General features: G+C 42.6%; 1 protein-coding gene across 2 annotated transcripts in view; it reads right to left on the reverse strand.

Moving 5' to 3' along the window:
• LOC149467921 (cadherin-19-like) overlaps positions 1-21556 on the reverse strand; it is a 164387-nt gene that overhangs the window by 112697 nt on the left and 30134 nt on the right. For both annotated transcript variants that reach the window (XM_089671069.1, XM_089671070.1), the window contains exon 3: positions 4695-4989. In XM_089671069.1, coding sequence (XP_089527195.1) covers positions 4695-4989 — 295 coding nt within the window. The remainder of the gene's footprint in view (positions 1-4694; positions 4990-21556) is intronic.

Consider the following 21556-nt stretch of genomic DNA (forward strand, 5'->3'; position numbering starts at 1 on the left):
TACAAAATCTAATATTTGAAGATTTTTGTGGTTCAAAATCAAAATCCCTTGGCTTAAAATACAATAAGCCCTCACTGACCTTTCTTGAGAAAATAGTATTGCTAGATTTATTTTCAGTAAAGGCGTTCAGATTTCTTCAAGTATATTGCACATAAGAAAGGAAACCTTTACACTAAAGGTATCAAAATTCCAAACTTTATAAATATTAAAATAAAGAAATAAAGATAAATAAGATATTCTGAAACAGTGTGCATTTCCAAGGTAACAGTGTTATAAAGGGAGTTCTACTAAAATGAGCAGTTATTTTTTAATGCATAAATTCTAAAATGAGTGGCTTTGGTCTTACAAACGCTGAAATTAAGGAGTTGGCTACGAAAAGAAAGCATAAGATAATATTCTGTAAAATATAATTTGTCATGCAAAGTAGCTGCAGAGACAAATATCAACAATGGAATTCATGCAAATGGCTATATTCTCAGTTTTCAGTACTTTTCACTTTTTCAGTATCCAGTAATATTTTTTAGGAAACACATATACATTATTTTTTTAATTCAAATTAAGACTGAAGATTGCATTTTTTAAAATAATAACAATATGTGCCTTTAAGGAGGAATGGGCAACCTCTAGGTATATCTACCCTTAGTTTATCCATTGCTATAAAGTATATAATCCAAGATGGAAGCTCTCACAGATGAAGTTAGAGACCACACAGAGAGGTCTTAAGAAGGCAGACTGGCTTTCACATATATTTGCAAACGTTGGCCAAAAATCTCGTTTCAGTGCAAATTGTTAAATTATATAAAATGTTTTTCTTTTTTTCCTGGCTAGCTGTGAAGTGTGTCCTGGGAACATGTTGTAATGTTTTTTAAGCCCCTTGCACACAAGGGTATCTAGCTGCTATGCAAACTGTGATTTTAGTGCACCTGGGAACAGACAGGTGCAGCATCCAGCCCTGCTGTCTAATGCCTGTCAAAGTCTATGTAAGGCTTTGTCTGAATGGATCTAAATGCTATGTCGAGTAGTGCTCACATTTAGGACCCTATGCATATAGGGTCTTCTCCATTCCTGGCATTCATCCCTGAATGCATAGGGCCCCAAACATGTATCATGTGATACAGCACTCAGCCTTGTCCATCTAGAGCCTTTGATAGACTTTAACAGACTGTAGGGATGGATTGTGCACTGTCTCTACTGGTCATACTAGGATACGCCAGAACTTAAATGTGCCCTTGAGAAACCAAAATAGATCTTTCCCTCCTGGGTGCAGTAAAATGTTGGGAGGATTGCACATCAGCTAAACAACCCTGTGTGCAAAGGGTCTTATGTGTAAAGCCTTTCCATGTGCACATTACTTTAAAAAGCTAGTTATAAATTGGAACTATGGCCATTTTTGTTTAGCTTGCTGGATTTGCCACTGGGGACGCACTGGAGATTTTGTGCTACCATTGTGCTGTGCTGGACATGTATGCGTTCCTGCACCTTTAGGCCCCATCTCACAGGTCCATCCAGCTGCAGTGCATCCCTCCTGGAATTTTAGTGTACCTAGGAAGAACATGTGCAGCATCCAGCCCAGTTGGCAGCCTGTCAAAGTCTAAGGCAGGCTGCAGCTGGAAGGGACTTAATGCTATACTGAGTGTTAAGGGTGCTTAAAGCACTGTCTGATAAGGAATGAAGGTCCTAAACTGCAGCAGCCAGTGGTTATGATGGGCAAAATGGCCACATCTAGCCAATTCATTTTCCCATTCTGGAAACTTTTTGGGCAAAACTTATGGTCAAACTAAACCGAAATATCACTCATAGATGTTACTTCCATTGAGTGGTTGACAGTGTAGAGGTATCTGCATAATTTTTCTGTGATTACTTTTGGTAATCACTCCTATATGCTCCTAATATAGATATATGATGTACATTGTATTATGATATTATCCTCCTGCCACCATTATGATGCAACAACCCTGAATCTTTGACTCAGATTTGATTACTGGACCAACAAATCTTAAATACACGTCTCCATATATTAAAGTGTACAGAGAATCCATGTTTGGGAGCTTTTCTCTTATAAACATTTTCTGGTATGTTTATAAGGGAAAAGGCTGAGGTTTATGAAGGAAGTTTGTTGTTCTTCTGAAAACACGTTCCCTAGAGTCACACACACTCACTTTCTCGGTGGGGTACCAGGCTCCTCATCCTTCCTGCATGGCAGTCCTTTCCAGTGAACCTTCGACTCCAGTGATCTGCCGATCCACTGATTTGCTAGTGCACACAGCTGCTGAAGCTCTTGCACTTTTTGCTACACTCCTGGCTTTGCATCCCGCTCTCTAAGGTGACCATCCTCTCTGCACCTCCAGTAGCTGCCTCTCCATCCAGCTCCTAGTGGATCAAGCCATCCATCTGCCTGTGGCTATAGACTTCTGCCATAATGACATGCCTGTAAACACTTCACCCTTGTGAGTGCAATAATTTATGATTTTAATGATCTTTTTAATAAATTGACATGCTACACAATATTTGTTCCTTGGGAACCTCTCTCCCCTTCCCCTTTTATTCATTTCAGATATGGGTCTTCCCAAGCCAGATTGGAGTCAGCAGCCTGGTCCCATTATTGCCTGTATATATGTCTGGTTATACAGCCTTACCTCAGAGATTATGTTTATTCTCACATGTCACAGTATGACAAATTTTTTATATTGTATTTTGTGTGTTTACTTTTAAGTTGTTACAAAGTTCAGTCAATGAGTAGACCATGTTCTTACTCAAACACTAGCAGTGATTTATTTCACTGAATCTGTGATCTGATCTGTGAACAAGCTGTACAGGCAATTTTCTTTTTGTATTTGTTCTATTTGTTTTGTCATATTTGTAATAAAAATCTCTGGTAATGGAGAACGCACTTCAGAGCTAAGCAGTAGAAAGTTCTCCTCACAATGATGTCCTTCTGGTGTCTGGGACAGAAAATAAATATACATCTCCCTATTGGTAATACACAACATTAAAAAAAGCTAACTGCTTTCTAAAATGTCTCAGTAAATTCAAAATCAAAGCTGAAGTCCAAGCTCAATGAGCACATATTGTCTGCAGTTACATTTATCCCAGCATACTGGACATGGAATGGTTAAGCTGGCCATACACATACAGATTTTTGTTCGAGAATTCTAATTTCAAGAGTATTCATTTGATTTTCTAATCGTTAGTGGGGTCAAATCAATGTTTGTTTGCAGATACCAGAGGAGTAGTAATGCTTTTATGATTTTATACAATGTTACAATTTAACTCTGTTCTTCAATTTTCTTACAAATTAAATTTTGCTTCTTTATTCTTCTGTTTTTGTCATCCAATTTAGTTTAGTAAATGTTTGCGATGTCCATTCTATGTTTTTTTTTCCATGCTGTCATTTGTTTCTAAATAGGGTATAGTAAAATACCTAGGTGCCAGTCATATAGGTCTTCCCCTCTCCCTATTGGTCAGTGATTTGCATACAGCCTGCCCAGCCTCCTTCCCTTCCTTCATAAGCAACCCATCCAGTCCCTTATCCAAGCTTGACAAAGTTTGAGTGATGTCTCTGAAATGTGTAACTATGCCCCCTTTCTACCCTGTATACTCGTGTATCTCTGGCTCCACTGTTGGTTTAAGGCGATGGTGTGCTCCACGCTGACTCTCATCAAGGACCTGGTTATTACCACTTTCTGCTCTGGCTCTACACTCTCCAGCCACATGTCCTTAATATACAGCCCAGCTACTTCCAGATGTTACTCTGCTCTACCCTGCCCTGCTGAGCTCTGCAGACACCATAGGAGAAGTAATGCTTTTATGATTTAATACAATGTTACAATTTAACTTCCCCGTTATTCAATTTTGTACATGTTTAATTTTGCTTCTTTATTCTTCTGTTTTTGTCATCCAGTTTAGTTTAGTCAATGTTTGTGGTGTCCTGCCAAGCTCTGCAGATACCAGAGGAGTAATAATGCTTTTATGATTTTATACAAATTTTAACTTCTTTTTATTGTTTCAATATTTACACTTCATTGAGGTGCCTGTTGTTTCTTTTGGTTTTACAGTGCAAGAGTAAATATCCTTACTCACACATTTTAGGTGGACACATTCCTTTTGGGTATTTTAGTGTGTTTTCCCTTTTGCATTGTGATTTTGTGACTTATTCCACACTCCACTCCACTGACATAGCTATCTTAGCGCCATATAGTTTGTTTTTTTGCTAAGACAAAAAGGCAGACAAGTGCAAAGTGCTGACTGCTGCATTTTTAAGCAAGTCATCAACAAAATAATCACAAGAGCTAATTTTTAACAGTTGCAATCAGATATTTAGAATTATTTTTGTAATTTAAATGAATATTTGCTAATATTACCACTTAGGCTATTCCTGTCATTTGAAACTGAGTTAACTTTGTTTACCTCTGCCTTTGGGATAGGTCACATCATTTCAACTCACTGAATTACTAGCGAAACCTTCCTACTGTGGTTTAATATTACTATCTATATAATCGTAACCTGTTTACAATGGGTTTTAGCAACCTTTTGAAGGTGTAAAGCAGTATTTTATAAAATCATGTCACCGCAATTCCTTCAAAAGTGACCTTGATTGCAGGCAACAGAGCCTCTTGGCTTTAGGTTATACAAAAAAGCAATATTTCACATAGTAGGCAACAGGCATTTTCAAATACCTGTTTAGTATACTGTACCTATGGGAGACATTTCAGGTACTTCAGCGATATAAGGTCCATGGATAAACTTTGGCTTATTGTCATTGATATCCTTAATTTTAATAACAAATTCAGATTCTGTTTCAACAAGGACTCCTGTTAATCTGTTTATGGCTTGTGCTCTGAGAGTATAAAATGATTTTTCTTCTCGGTCTAGTTTTTTAAGAACAAATATCTTTCCTGAGTCTTCATCCATAGTGAATATGTTTCCAGCTCCTTCTCCAGATAAAATGTATTTAATTGACCCATCTTTCTTATCAGAATCAGACTTAAGCTGTTGAGGAAAATAAAATGTTTTTAATAAGACAATATAAATAGACTCTTAGGAGTTTGCTAAGGGTTAACATTATATTAAGAGATGTTTTTCAGTCATTACTGCCCATTTTTATACTACTTTCAAGATCTTTGTGCCCGTCAGTCCCTGGTTCACACAAATTTATTTTTGCTCTTGGCAATGACACATTCTAACATATTAATAGGTAGGCTGAAAAAAAAAGGTACAGTATTGCATACTAGAGGGAAGAGTGAGTCATGCAGAGGGCAGTAAACAGTTACTCCAGGATCATATTATATTTAGCCTTTCATTGTGTCTTAATATGTCAAACAATTCTTACCAGAAAAATAAAATGTATTAGAACTTAGGCAGAAAGCAAGTTAAATAATTAAGTTATCTTTATTTTAGAGTTTTACATCTTGTATTCAGCATAATACAGATTATACAGAGTATACAGTATATACATACAATCAATGTTGCAAGCACATATGCTTTGCTATTATTGTTTATTACATTTAGATTGAAAACAGATGTACTTTGCTGCACTTTGTTGCCTGCATTTATAAATATAAGTGATTATACAGCTCCTGTGCTTTTCTGGGCAAGGATATATGTGACATGTGGAGATGAATTCACTGAGAGCAGCTCATTTTGTGTAAGCCTTGCCCTCCGTAAAATTAACCTGTGGCCAGGCTATGGACTTTCAAGTGCTGATAAATCCTTAACAGCTGTAAGTTAGTGTAGCTGCAGGCACTGTGGAACAATTTATCCTCAAATTCACAGCAGTAGCATTGAAATTCTAGTCAGTTATTTCAACAGGCCAACTCACTCCACTGCATCTGCTTCAAATGGAAAAGTCTCTGCTGGGCACATGAGCTGAGCTGCTAAGATTATGACTTTAGTTCTTCTACTGTAAATGTTGTTAATCAATTACTCCACTGCACCTGCAGTTACAAAGGTCAGTGAGAGCTTATGGTAAAGCTCATTTACTGCTTGTTACAAATATGTGAATACTTGAATGTTCATACTTTCACTATAGTCAAACTTTAAAGGGCACTGCAATCCATAAGAAGCTAAGACTCACTCTACAGGTGAAACTCGAAAAATTAGAATATCGTGCAAAAGTGAATTTTTTTCAGTAATGCAAATTAAAAGGTGAAACTATTATATGAGATAGACTCATTACATGCAAAGCAAGATAGTTCAAGCCGTGATTTGTCATAATTGTGATGATTATGGCTTACAGCTCATGAAAACCCCAAATCCACAATCTCAGAAAATTCGAATATTGTGAAAAGGTGCAATATTCTAGGCTCAAAGTGTCCCACTCTAATCAGCTAATTAAGCCATAACACCTGCAAAGGGTTCCTGAGCCTTTAAATGGTCTCTCAGTCTGGTTCAGTAGGAATCACAATCATGGGAAAGACTGCTGACCTGACAGTTTGCAGAAAACCATCATTGACACCCTCCATAAGGAGGGAAAGCCTCAAAAGGTAATTGCAAAAGAAGTTGGATGTTCCCAAAGTGCTGTATCAAAGCACATTAATAGAAAGTTATGTGGAAGGGAAAAGTGTGGAAGAAAAAGGTGCACAAGCAGCAGGGCTGACTGCAGCCTGGAGAGGATTGTCAGGAAAAGGCCATTCAAAAGTGTTGGGGACTTTCACAAGGAGTGGACTGAGGCTGGACATGGGCTTCAAATGTCATATTCCTCTTGACAAGCCGCTCCTGAACAACAAATAACGTCAGAAGCGTCTTACCTGGGCTAAAGAAAAACAGACATGGTCTGTTGCTCAGTGGTCCAAAGTCCTCTTTTCTGATGAGAGCAACTTTTGCATCTCATTTGGAAGCCAAGGACCCAGAGTATGGAAGAAGAATGGAGAGGCACACACTGCAAGATGCTTGAAGTCCAGTGTGAAGTTTCCACAGTCTGTGTTGATTTGGGGAGCCATGTCATCTGCTGGTGTTGGTCCACTGTGCTTCATTAAGTCCAGGGTCAACGCAGCCATCTACCAGGAGATTTTGGAGCACTTCATGCTTCCTTCCACAGACATGCTTTATGGGGATGCTGACTTCATTTTCCAGCAGGACTTGGCACCTGCCTACAGTGCCAAAAGCACCAAAACCTGGTTCAATGACCGTGGGATTACTGTGCTTGATTGGGCAGCAAACTCGCCTGACCTGAACCCCAAAGAGAATCTATGGGGCATTGCCAAGAGAAAGATGAGAGACATGAGGCCGAACAATGAAGAAGAGCTGAAGGCTGCTATTGAAGCATCCTGGTCTTCCATAACACCTCAGCAGTGCCACAGGCTGATAGCTTCCATGCCACACCGCATTGAGGCAGTAATTGCTGCAAAAAGGGCCCAAACCAAGTACTGAGCACATATGTATGCTTATACTTTTCAGAGGTCTGATATTGTTCTATGTACAATCCTTGTTTTATTGATTGCATGTAATATTCTAATTTTCTGAGATTGTGGATTTAAGGGTTTTCATGAGCTGTACGCCATAATCATCACAATTATGACAAATCACGGCTTGAACTGTCTTGCTTTGCATGTAATGAGTCTATCTCATATATTAATTTCACCTTTTAAGTTGCATTACTGAAATAAATTCACTTTTGCATGATATTCTAATTTTTTGTTTCACCTGTAATTCTATGACATAACAGGCAGAAAGTGGTAGCTACCCAGATCTATTTAAATCTAGCACATGAAAGGTGCACTCAAATGGTATAGTAAGGTGTTGACTCCAGTGTGTACTTGCACCATATACTGTATATGTTTACAGTGAAGGTCTTCGACAAAATGTATGGCCAATATACTTTACATTTAGGCGCTATGGTAAAATGTGCATTATTGTAGCGAATGAAAATATGTTTTATGTGTTGACACATTTTGGTGCCATTTGTGTGTTACAACACACTACAATGCATGGCAATACACCATTTTGCCATGTAGCAAAAAGTTTGTGACATTTCTAATTTTTGGGATGTTTTGGTGTGTCAAAAACCCATTGATTTTAATGGGCCACCTTAATGCAATGCATGTTAATGTGTTACAAAATATGTTGATGTGTGTGCAATAACAAATCAATCAAATGCAAATGGACCCTTAGCAGGTAAATCTAAATGTTATTACAAATTACTTCTGCCTTGCTAAAACCAGAAGCCCATGAATAGAAATACAGTAGTATAAGCTGTTAAAGATAGAATTCAACTTGAGTCATGTAGAAGCTAGACTGTAAATAGCTATGGTTTAGGGGCTGGTGCCAAAGGTTATCTTAGCATAAATAGATGTAAGGCCAATAGAAATATTGACAAGTTAATTCTTTTTTAAGCTGCTTTTGACATTTTCTTGGACAGGGGGCCACCGTTGTGACACTCGTAGTTACCAAAGCTAACGTATAAATTACCAGTTGCCTGAGTAAATAAGCTAAAGTTCCAATTCAAGTAAAAATAATAGCAGAAAAATACAAATGCACATTTTAACTGTTAGTTAAATACAAATTCTAAAATGTAAATGACCAAATAAATCTACTTATTAGTGACGTTCACCATAGCATTGAGCTAAGATTTCTGAAACCTGCATTTTAAGTGTCTGCACATCCTTGTCTGCTATCTTACTTGCCTTTCATAGTTATTCAGAATATGACTATGAAGTCTATTCAACCTATCAAATGCTAATCTATTTTATGGAAACATTACTGTATATTAGGGCATAAAAATATCCAACCTAGATAATATTTTTTTGCTCTAAACTGGAAGATAAGTGTGCTAGCCTAGAGAAATACAACTGTTGGGAACTAGGTATGAGCAAACTGAGAAAAGTTTGGTTTGCATGAAGTTCGGTAAACTCAAAATCCGCTAATGAACATGGCTTCAAACCCAGATTGAAATCTATGAGCCAAATAATTTTCAATTTAGTTTAAAGCTTTTTGTTAAAAATAAAGCTGGTATAGTTGAGCACTGACAAGGGAGACGTACCAGTACAAAATAAAACATAAATACAGATAGTAGAAGAAGTTCTTTAAAAATGCTTAAAGGAAATCATCAAAATACACAAATGTTTTAAATACCATGCTTAGAAATGCACATGAAGTTGCAAAATAGTACAACGCACAAAATGGAATAGATGACAAGACTCCTGGACATCCAGGCTGCATACCTGGATATGGAGTTAGTATGAATTTTTTGTGGGATGCCACACCATTTTTTTTTTCATTTTTTAACATTTATAACTAAAAAAGCATGTTGATGGGTGAAAGACCCTCATCATCACATTCTGTCCCACAAAGAAACTCCCTGTTAACATAATGACCTGTTTCATGGCAATCCTCGAAAGAATGTGGGGATCTGCAGAATGGGACATATCAGAATCCTAATGCCAACTTTAGAATAAATGGGCCCCCAGATATAGCCTCCCCCAACTGAATGAGTAAGGAGGGGCCTACAGTATATCTGAGTCAAAAGTCCTCAGTGACAAAACACATTAACAAGGAGGGCCAGAACATGCACCAGTCAGCTTTGCAACGAGGAGGAAAGAACTGTGTGGCAATCTACACACCATAGAGAGTGACAGGTGAGGGACACCAGATGACAGTACTGCCCAATGTTACTGTAATATTTTATTGTTCTAATAAATATAAGTATACTTAACAGTTTTTCTTACTGCTTTATTTTATTTTTTCATTGCTCAAGACATAAGCTGCAAGGGTAGCACTAAGAAGTTGATGAGTGACAATGAGATATCTGGTTGCAATTCTAAGAGGTCTGTTTGTTTTGGTGTGTTTAATTTGATACTGGTGTAAGGAAAGCACTGGATATCTGCTTTTGGTTGTTCACAGAGGTAAAAGAAAAGAAGATACTATTTTGTATTTTTTTTAAAGATGGTTTTAATACTTTATGTATAACACAACATAGATGTATTGGTAGTTGGGAGTGTTGGGTCTCTTGATGTATGCATGCATGCATAAATGATTGTATGGACATTCCAACAATGCCAGAGAGCTTTCATTCACAATGGGAGTAGCGGCGGGGCACTCGTGTGCAGTCATTGACAAATTTGGTAATCAGTAGGGATGAGATTGGTGTTTGTAACTGCCTAGGATTAACACACAAGTTGAAAAACTAAATAGGTTGTTTTTCCACTCTCTGAGGTGAACCTCTGGTTGTATCCAGAAGTCTATTAATTGTGTTATAGTATTGCTACCACCCAGAGGCGTATCTGCCGCGAGGCAAACAAGGAATTTGTCTTGGGCGGCATTTTTCAGGGGGGCGGCATTACCCCCAGGAAGAAGGGACCAGTGCCGTCGCTGCAAAGGGTTGTACTTGACCAGGGGGATGTGGTCGTGTGTGCTAGAGAGGAGCATTTTTGGGCGGGTTCGTGTGTGCTCGGCGGCGAGGATGGGTCAGCACCCGTATGTTCCCCCACGGCTGCCCCACCCTCCAGCACTGCAGGGGATCTGTCAGCATATGCAGCCCCCAGTGTTGACAGTCCCCCCCCACACAGACGGGACAGGAGAGAGAAAGCTGCCCATCCTCCTCCTGCCCTCTCCTCTTGTGTCTACCCCACCCACACTTCCAGCCAGCCTTGTGTCCCCCCCCCTCTCCCCCCATCCCCCTCTCTCTTTCTCTCTCTCCTCTCCCCCCCTCTCTCTCCTCTCTTCTCTCTCCTCTCTTCCTCTCTCTCTCCCCCCTCATCTCTCTCTCTCCTATATCTCTCTTCTCTCTCCCCTCTCTCCCCTCTCTCCCCCTCTCTCTCCTCTCCCCTCTCTCTCCTCTCTTCCTCTCTCTTCTCTCTCTCTTCTCTCCCTCTTTCTCTTCTCTCTCTCTCCCCCCTTTCTCTTCTCTATCTCCCTTCTCTCCCCCTCTCTCTTCTCTCTACTCTCTCTCCCTCCTCTCTCTCTTCTCCCCCCTCTCTCTCTCCTCTCCCTCCTCTCTCTCTCCCTCCTCTCCCCTCTCTCCTCTCCCCACTCTCCCCCCCTCTCTCTATCGACTCTCTCCTTCTCTCTCTCCTCTCCCCTCTCTCCTCTCCACTCTCTCCCCCTCTCTCTCTCCTCTCCCCCCTCCCCCCCCTTTCTCTCTCTCCTCTCCCCTCCCTCTCCCTCTCTCTCTCTTTCTCTCTCTATCTCTCTGCCCTCTCTCTCCCCCCCCTCTCTCCTCTCCCTTCTCTCTCTCTTCCTTCCCTCCTACAAAAAAAAGTAAAAAAATAAAATTGTAAAAATGTAAATAAAAATAAAAACCTACTGACACTAGTGGCGAAACTACCAGGGTCACAAAGGCCGCTCTTGCATCCAGACCCTGGTGTTCCGCCACCAGGCTCCGAGGAAAGAGTCCCTGGGCTTTGGGCTGCTCAGTCCAAAGTGCCCAGGCCTATTTTTTGTCCCAGTGCAGGCCTGGCTATGACCAATAAAGGGCACGACGTCTATGAAGATCTCAAGGTCCTACTCGTTTTACTAGGAGGTGCAGTATGTGAGTCTTCTCTGAGGTGCTAGATGTTTAACTATATTGATGAAAGCTTGATGTACACTAGACTCTATGAGTGGCTTCAGGGTCTAACAGATTGTGCAGAAACCATCTAATGTGTGTTGGCAAATCAGATGTCTATAGTGCTTGGTATAGATCAGACCTCTCCAGCTGGTTCACAGTCTCTGACTGTCTTCTGTATCCTGTCCGCAGTCTCCGGTCATCTCCTGTACTTTGTCCGCAGTCTCCGGTCATCTCCTGTACTATGTCCGCAGTCTCTGACTGTGTCTTGTACTATTTCCGCAGTCTCCGGTCATCTCCTGTACTATGTCCGCAGTCTCTGTCTCCTGTACTATGTCCGCAGTCTCTGATCTCTCCTATATCCTGTCCACAGTGTCTGACTATCTCCTGTAGTATATCAGCAGACTCTGATCATCTCCTGTATCATGTCTGCAGTCTTTGACCATCCCCTGTATCCTGTCCACAGTCTCTGACCATCTCCTTTAGTATGTCAGCAGACCCTGATCATATCCTGTATCCTGTCTGCAGCCTCTGACCTTCTCCTGTATCCTGTCCTCAGTCTCTGACCTTCTCCTGTATCCTGTCCTCAGTCTCTGACCATCTCCTGTATCCTGTCTGCCATCTCTGACCATCTCCTGTATCCTATCTGCCGTCTCTGACCATCTCCTGTATCCTGTCCGTCGTCTCTGACCATCTCCTATAGTATGTCAGCAGACTCTGATCATCTTCTGTATCCTGTCCACAGTCTCTGACCGTCTCCTGTATGCTGTCCACAATCTCTGACCATCTCCTGTATCCTGTCCGCAGTCTCTGACCATCTCCTGTATCCTGTCCACAGTCTCTGACCATCTCCTGTATCCTGTCCTCAGTCTCTGACCTTCTCCTGTATCCTGTCCTCAGTCTCTGACCATCTCCTGTATCCTGTCCTCAGTCTCTGACCATCTCCTGTATCCAGTCTGCCATCTCTGAACATCTCCGCAGTCTCTGACCATCTCCTGTATCCTGTCCGTCGTCTCTGACCATCTCCTGTATCCTGTCCACAGTTTCTGACCATCTCCTAAAGTATGTCAGCAGACTCTGATCATCTCCTGTATCCTGTCCTTAGTCTCTGACCGTCTCCTGTATGCTGTCCACAATCTCTGACCTTCTCCTGTATCCTGTCCTCAGTCTCTGACCTTCTCCTATATCCTGTCCTCAGTCTCTGACCATCTCCTGTATCCTGTCCGCCATCTCTGATCATCTCCTGTATCCTGTCTGTCATCTCTGACCATCTCCTATAGTATGTCAGCAGACTCTGATCATCTCATGTATCCTGTCCTCAGTCTCTTACCATCTCCTGTATGCTGTCCACAATCTCTGACCTTCTCCTGTATCCTGTCCGCAGTCTCTGACCGTCTCCTGTATCCTGTCCACAGTCTCTGACCATCTCCTGTATCCTGTCCTCAGTCTCTGACCTTCTCCTGTATCCTGTACTCAGTCTCTGACCATCTCCTGTATCCTGTCTGCCATCGCTGACCCTCTCCTGTATCCTGTCTGCAGTCTCTGACCATCTCCTGTATCCTGTCTGTCGTCTCTGACCGTCTCCTGTATCCTGTCCACAGTCTCTGACAATCTCCTAAAGTATGTCAGCAGACTCTGATCATCTCCTGTATCCTGTCCTCAATCTCTGACTGTCTCCTGTATGATGTCCACAATCTCAGATCGTCTCCTGTATCCTGTCCGCAGTCTCTGACTGTCTCCTGTATCCTGTCCACAGTCTCTGACCATCTCCTGTATCTTGTCTGCAGTCTCTGACAAGCTCCTGGAGGTGGAGCTCTAATAGGAAGAGGTGGAGCCTAAATCAGAAGGGGTGGAGTTTACAGATGAAGATGTGGCTCCTAAACAGGAAGGGGAGGGGCAAATTTGATGGGGGTGTGATTTTAGTCTTGCCTAGGGCAGCACAAAACCAAAATACACCACTGCTAACACCAAGTGACAACTTCCCTTTATGCACGCCACAAAGGTCTTTGGTTACTAGACACAAGTGGCTGCCTGCATCTCAGCAACCAAGGGTGCTGTGTAGACTGGCTGCCTGCATCCTTGCAGTCAATGATGTGTGGTATGGATTTTTATTTGGGGGAGATCCCTGATATTTCTTTATTTTTTTGCATTTGTTCTCATTGAAAATCCATACCCAATATCACATACCTAGTTAAGGGCTAAAATGATAACAGGGACTACCTCCTTACAGCTCTGGTCTAAAAAAAACTCTGAAATAGTGATAGGGTGTGAAAGGGCACAAACTTACATGGGTGATGAGACTCCAGTCCACATATTACTACTTCTGATAAGGGACTTAGCAGAGAAGTGCTCTTGTAGACTGCTGAGAAGTTCACTGGGGAACCCAGTGCAAATACCACAGATGAGTAGACTGAAACAACAGCTGAAAGGAACACCAGCACCCTCAACAGGCTGGAGGCAGAGGTTGCGACAGCCAGTGGCTGATAACCGGAATGGCAGTTATCAGTCAGGATGGAAGGCAGAGGCAAAGTCATGAAGCAAATCAAGCATTGTATGGTAAACATGTTTATGGTCAGGATGCCAGCAGAGGTTAGCAATTGGTAATCAGCAGGATCATAGTCACACCAAGGTCATCAATGGATAATCAGCAGGATCATAGTCAAGAAGCAAGCTGAGGTCAGCAATAGGTAGTCATCAGGATAGTGGTCAGGAAGCAAGCTGAGGTCAGCAACAAGTAGACAAATCTCAATTAAGTTCATATTAAAGCTTGTAGTTTGTTAATTATTTTTTATGTGTTCAATGAACCTGCCCTTGAATCAAACCCAAGCAGATTAGTCCATCACCAGCTATGACCATATTTGGTTAATGACATCATGCAGCATTCTCTCCAGCTTGTTTGCAATTTTAAACAGTAGTCAGCAGGGATAAGTGATGGGATTTGTGTTCGCAATGGTGCAGGATTCAAAGCAAAGCTTGCCTATTCATAGTTTGTAGGCCAGGCAAATGTTTGGACTGTTAGCGCTGTTCACCCACAAAAACGTTCTACTGCAGAAGGAGGTTATTAATTTAATGGTGATATTACAACTGACAATAAATGATAACTTCCTAGCATTGTTGACTGATAAGATGCTAGGTCACAGTATCGCTGGCTGCTGTTTGACATGTCTGCAATTCTGGTTGATGTAATTGACCAAATTTTGGTCAATTACATTAGCCAGCTCCATGCTTCTTTGTTTACATGTAGCTACAGGGCTGGGAGCTTTCATTCATGGCAAAAATTCTTCATGACCTGCAGTGGGTCTTCGATCATAGTGAGTGATGTACTGTAGATCTACATAACTGGATGGCATAACTGACAATAGATTTACATCTTGAGATCTTAAGACTTTTTTGGTTTTGTTTTGTTTTTTTTTAATAAGGGATTTTGGCATGTCACTGTTTATCTACTATTTTTATGAAGAAATGAGTAATCAAGTGTAATATTCATTCACATGAAGGGGTGGCCATCCACTCTGGGATCTTTGTCCTCATCAACATTGGGAGAGGGTGCTGTCACAGTCAAGGATCAGCCTCAGAGGCCAGTAGTTATAGCAGAAGAAGGCTCTCACCAAACAGCTGGATATGTGTAGCAGCAGGTCACCCTGGCAGACAACATGGCTCAACTGAGGTGTGGGGTATAAACACTAACTGGTGTTCACCAGAGCTCCTGATAGTTGAGATGGGTTTTGCTGCATGTTATTACCAGGTCACAGTCCTCAGGATTTCCTTAACAAGAGTTGAGCAAGCTGGCATCCAGTAGAAGATTTAGCAGGTAGGGATCAGCAGATGGGTATTCATTAAACAAGCCAATGGTCATGGTTGCAGGTTCTGATTAAGCAGAAGAATAGCTGAAGAACAAGCCAAAGGTTGGTAACAAGTGGTAGTGGAGCTACAGACAGCAGCAGAAGTGACAGGAGCAAGAAATTGGCTGGGGAGAGCACAATAATCTGGCAAACAGGATGTGCAGAGACACAGCTTAAATCAGGAAGTTCATAGGAAGAGAAAAGAGTTCAGGGTTCATGAAAAATAAGATACGAGGCAATATTGTTTAATGGATCAGAAGCAGGGGCAGACTGACAACTCATGGGGCCCCCGGGCAATAGAGGATCATGGGGCCCCTGTGTCCTTGCCCAAACTCAAAAAAGCTTATGAAAAAGGTACCAGGGGCATCTCATGGGGCCCCCTACTGACCCCGGACCCTCGGTCACTCAGAAAAAAGAGTTACTAGCATACACAGCAGAAGTCCCTGGTTCAAAATGAGGCCCTTTGTTAGAGGGGTCCCCCTTGGCACTCACCCCATGTTGAGAGCATATGTTTTGGTATGTCGCTATCCCCAGCCTTTCCTGGCCAACCAGACTGCATATTTGGATAAGGGCCTGGTGTGGTTTTTTTGGGGGAAGGTAATTCTTTTCTATACAATAATATATTGGTAACCAGATTGTAACTTGTGAACAAATGAAAACATTAATGCATTTAGAGAATTGTATCTGAGAGAGTGGTGGCTGAAAGATCATAAAGAAGTCAACACTGCTTCAACCACTCCTTAGACCCTTGGACTGGTTATGTCATTTCTGCAATCATTCTCCTCAGCAGCCACAATGGCAGCTCATAAGCTCTCTCTATTCTCCATCAAAATGATGCACATATGCCAGAAAATTAAGTAATTCCACATCCACAGAGGAAGGAGAGTGGAGGGATCCCAGCACAGTGCAGGCAGAGAAAGAGAGAGAGTAGAGAGAGAGGGAGAGGGGAAGGGAGGGAGGAAGGGAGAGAGAGGGGGGAGAGAGAAAGGGGGTCGAAAAATAGAGGGGTGTGAGAGAGAAAGAGGTGGGTGAGAGAGAGGGGGGTGGTGAGAGAGAGAGGGGATGATGAGAGACAGAGGGGGTGAGAAAGAGAGGTGGGGGTGAGAGGGAGTGAGAGAGGCAGTAAGAGAGAAGGAAGGTGAGAGAAAAAGAGAGGGGTGAGAAAAAGAGGGGGTAAAGGGGTGAGTGAGAGGTGGGTGAGACATTCATGACTGATCACAGGTAAATTAGGTGGTTGCGAGGCTCTGTGAGCGTGAGGTCTTAAGCGACCACCTAATTTGCCTAATTAAAGAGCCGACCCTGTTGTCAGTCCTACTGTTGGTTTGTTACAGCCTTTTCCTGTAATTGACAATTATTTATGAGCCAAACATATCTGGGTTTGGTTCTGGATGGGTTCTACAAACATTATTAAAGTTCAGGTGACAAATCCCGTTAAAGTCAATGGGAGCTGAATGTTAAACACAGTAAATTACATTTTCTACAGTAAAAGGCAAGAGATTGTCAAACAAATGGCTTGGGGGGTTGGTCATTGTCCCAGGGAGCTCATACCAAAGCAAAAATTCAATTTGAAAAGAAGCAGAGATTTTATTCATGCCTAAAGGACAATATGACTTCCAGTTTGGAGCCACATGTGAAGGAGGCAGACACAGCGGCTCCGGCTCCCGTGGCTTAGAAATTCTGCCCCCATCTCTGGGGCACTTGTTTTTGCCCACATGGGCTCCCCCCCCCCGGACCTCCTAACCGCTTTTCATGGAGCGGTACCTCGTACCTGCACACAAAGGGTCTGCTGCTGTCCCGAGACCCGATACCTGCGTCTCTCCCTCCTCTGCAGCCAAGATGGCCAACAGCATGGAGACAGGCACGGCAGCTTCTCTGCTCCAGTCAGTGTCAGAGTCTTCAGAGCTGCAGCCTCCAGCAGACCAGCTCGAGAAAATAGCTCAGGCTGTAGCTATTCTCCTCTCACCCACAATTACAGCAGCTGTGGACCAGGCAGTATCCTCTGGCATAGAACAACTCAGAAGAGAGCCGGGTGAACATGCTAAACGATTTACGGATGCTGAGCAACGTATCTCTGATTTGGAAGATGAGGTCCACTCTTCACAAGTGGGTGCTTACCAAGCCGCACACACTCAGCAGTACATCTTAGAGAAATTAGATGATTTAGAAAATCGATCACGCAGAAAAAATCTGCGGATCATTGGTCTCCCTGAGCCTTACAGTTCTGGCTCCCTTATGGATCTGTGTTCCGCACACATTTCTACAGCCCTGGGGCTCACTACACCATGCATTGTGGAAAGGGCCCACCGCCTAGGCTCACCATCCAATGATAGATGCACTCCAAGGTCAGTGATAGTTAAATATCTTAATTACTAAGACAGAATGGCTCTCCTCAATTCCTTTCATAACTCCAGCTCACTTCAAATTGATGGCCACAAGTTGTTACTAATCGTAGACTACTCGCAAAGCCTTCCAACCAATATGCTCAACTTTGCATCAAAATGGCATCAAATTCACTCTGGGCTACTTCGCCCCTCTAGAGCTGGTAACCCCGTCAGGTGAGCCAAAAGCTTTCACGCACCCAGAAGAACCACTGCAATATACGCAACTATACATCAATGCCCTTTCAGACTCGTCAAATGCACCACACCTCAACCATGTCCCAGGCCCTAGGAACCAATGCAGCCCACGCAAAGATCCACTGAAAAGGCAACGCATGACGCAAAATTCAGGAAAGCACAAGACTCCATAACATTAACTACTTTCCCGCCAGGACAATCATCCATCTTAGCCTCTAACACAAATACCCTCATTGCTATAGTCTGGGATACCAGACATTTTTGAGATACGCAAGTATTGTTATGTTCTTCTCATACTACTTCTAATTCAAATAATGGTTGACCATATGTTTATAAGTTGTCAAGCTGTTTGGTTGGGCTTGTCCCACCTTCCCAGCTTTACTCAGCTCTGGCTAATGAAACAACCATACGAGTTGACTGCCCCGCCATTCTGCTTTGTTTTAAATGAATGGGGATGAAGGCTTCTGACGCTATTTGTTTTGAGCCCCAGTGCGGTATTTCACCAGCCAGCTCAAATCTCTCACAATGGTTTTTCCCTTATGTTTATTTTCTGTTAGGCCCCCATTGGGCCCTAACTGCTCCTTCTGCATCCTCCTCACCTCTCTTCCATCAATTCTAGCTATACACAGAAACCTAATTCCTTCTACATCAGACCGCTAATTTCTTTGAAGACAGTGTACTGGAGGTGGAAGAGGGCGAGGACAACGAATTTGGTAACATGTCATATATATTTAAGAACTGCTAATATTCTGCTGTGATGATTCGAATAGTTTCATGGAATGTCAAGGGTTTAAAATCTCTCCATAAACGAATGGCGATACTATGCCACCTGAGGTGGCTAAAGAAAGATGTAGCTTTACTACAGGAAACCCATCTAACCCAAGTTGATTTTATAAGCATGAAAAAAATCTGGGTAGGGCAAGTACATGTCTCCCCATCAGTCAAAGGGAAAGCAGGGGTGTTGATCCTTATACATAAACGGCTCTCCCCTGAGGTCATAACTGCTGAGGTAGTGCCACGTACTTGTGAGCCTGTGAAGGCCTCTCGTACGGCTCTGGCTCAAGGGTCACCGAAGGTGTGACAGCAACCACAAGAGCACGGCAGGATATGAGTGCCTGGTCAGCCCTGTAGTCTGTGCGGGAATTGCTGGCACCTTGCTGGCAGATGAGATGGCTGGACTGGCTGGCAGCAGAGCAGGCTGGTAGCAGGCAGACGTCACATCTGGATTGACTGGTGGTAGAACAGACTGGTAGCAGAGCAGGCAGGCAGTGGAGCAGGCTGGTAGCAGACTGTATGCAGGGTTAGACAAGCGGTAACAGATAAGAAGATCATACATGAATGGCAGGTAGAAGAATGGTTGGGTCACAAGCCATGGTCAGTGATGGTGGGAGCAGATCAAGCAGAGTCAGAAGGCAGAGGCGTAGTCCAAGAAACAAGATGGGGTCACTCACAGGTAATCACTCACAGGAACAGGCACAGGAATACAGGAGGGGGAGCTGCAGATCAGACAGCAATTCACTAGTGCAACTGATGCACCTTTATAGGCTAGTGGGCGCCAGAATTAGCCAATGCTCATTTCATGAGCATATGTGTGCACATATGTGCACGGCCACACACAACAGTACGAGCACCTGCAGGCCCGCACCTGCGCGTTCTTGTGCGGCTACGAGCCTCAGCTATGCCATGGCCAACATGTCCCTGACAGGCAGAAAAAGAAGGTTTTATGATCACTATGCACATCTGAATAGGATCCAGAGACCTGGCGCTTTCTAATATTTATGCTCCTAACTCACCTAACAAACTCTTTTTTTCAAAAACATCCTCCCAGATCTCACGGTATTTACGTCTTCCCCTCGTCATGGGGGGAGACTTCAACTCCCTCATGAATGGGCGGGAAGACAGATCAAAAGATCGTAGTGCATTACCAGCATCCCCCCCCACCTTCCTTCACCAACTCCACTACCTTGCTTGCCCAATTTGTAGAGGCACTGCAACTGACAGACATCTGGAGGCTGTACCACCCGGACGGAAAGGAGTACAAATTCTATTCTCTTGTCCATCATACTCTCACAAGAATAGACTATTTCTTTTGCAATTCCTCTCTCCTACAAGCCATTACCAATTCTAATATTCCCAATATAGCCATTTCACATCATTCCCCAATCTCCATCCATATTGAACATTTCGACTTACACCAGTCCCCTAAAATTTGGCACTTCCCTTCATATCTCGCTAATAATCAGGAACTCCTCCAGGTGATCTCTGACACCTGGTCGGACTTCGCTCTCACTAATGATGCCCATAAATCCAATCCGAACCAATTCTGGGAAACTGGCAAAGCTCTAATAAGGGGGAAATTTATCGCTTTTGCAGCCGCATACAAAACAAGACTATCTCACAATTTTCGGGAGGCAAGCGATCAATCGAGAGCTGCTCAAGCTTGAATGGCCAATAAAAACTCACATGAAAGCAGAAAAACTTGGCTAGAAGCAAAAATCATATTGATCTCTGGGAAAAAGCTCAGGAAACCATATATCAGTCATACCTGGATCTCCAATACCACAAATTCTGTAACAAACCAGGTACATTACGTGCTCGTCTCTGCAAAAAAACATTTATGCCTTCTCTCATACACCCTTCCCAAGCAGTGACAATCAGCGGCATCCAACATCCAAAAGGTCCTGGCTGTTTTAAAACATGCCAAACACAACCCGCTTAAAGACATAGCCATAATATTCTTAGATGCCAAAAAGGCATTTGATAATGTTAATTTTACCTGGCTACAGATGGTTCTTAAAAAATTTGGACTTTCCGGACCCTTTTCGCATTTGATCAAAACCATGTACACAGCACCCACGGCTAATGTTGTAGCGGCGGGCGCATTTCTAATCCTATTCACCTACATAAAGGGACAAGACAAGGATGTCCTCTCTCTCCCCTTCTCTTCAATCTTGCATTGGAACCTTTAGCACACTTCTTACTACATCACTCCAAGTTACATGGAGTTGCAATTGGCCAGCAGGATCTTCGCAATGCTTTGTTTGCCGATGATATACTGATATTCACCTCAAATCCAACTCTAGACATGCCTCGCATCTATGATGTTTTCACCACTTTGAAACAGTGCTCAGGACTACGCATAAACTTAAAAAAAAAAAAATCCTTCCTCTCTACCATGCACGTCCTCCCCCCTGGACGTTGACCATGATTTTTACTTTAGCCAGGCATCACATAACATATCTGGGCATTAAGATAGGGAAACTCCCCTCCTCACAATACCACCTTAACTTCACGACACTTATAGGCAAAATTTCGAAAGAACTAGACATGTGGAAGAATCTGCCATTATCACTCCTTGGGAGATCTCACCTGTTCAAAATGGTCAGTTTTCCCAAGCTTTTTATCCCCTTCAAACTATACCCCTTCTGCTATGTCATTTTGAAACTAAATAGGGCAATCTCCAAATTCCTATGGCAAAGGCACCTTTCTCGTATAGCACTTCATAAATTATTTCTCCCAAGGAGTGAGGGGGGATTGGGTTTGCCCAACATCAGAGTATGCAATCTCTTCTGTCTAATAAGAGTATGTTTGGACTGGCTGAACCGGTAATCTAGATACTCCAACTACGATTTGGAGACAGACATGGTATACCCATTTAG

Source organism: Staurois parvus, unplaced genomic scaffold (assembly GCF_062004578.1).
Source record: "Staurois parvus isolate SC_StPar_1 unplaced genomic scaffold, SC_StPar_1.0 ptg000097l, whole genome shotgun sequence".
Lineage (NCBI taxonomy): Eukaryota > Metazoa > Chordata > Amphibia > Anura > Ranidae > Staurois > Staurois parvus.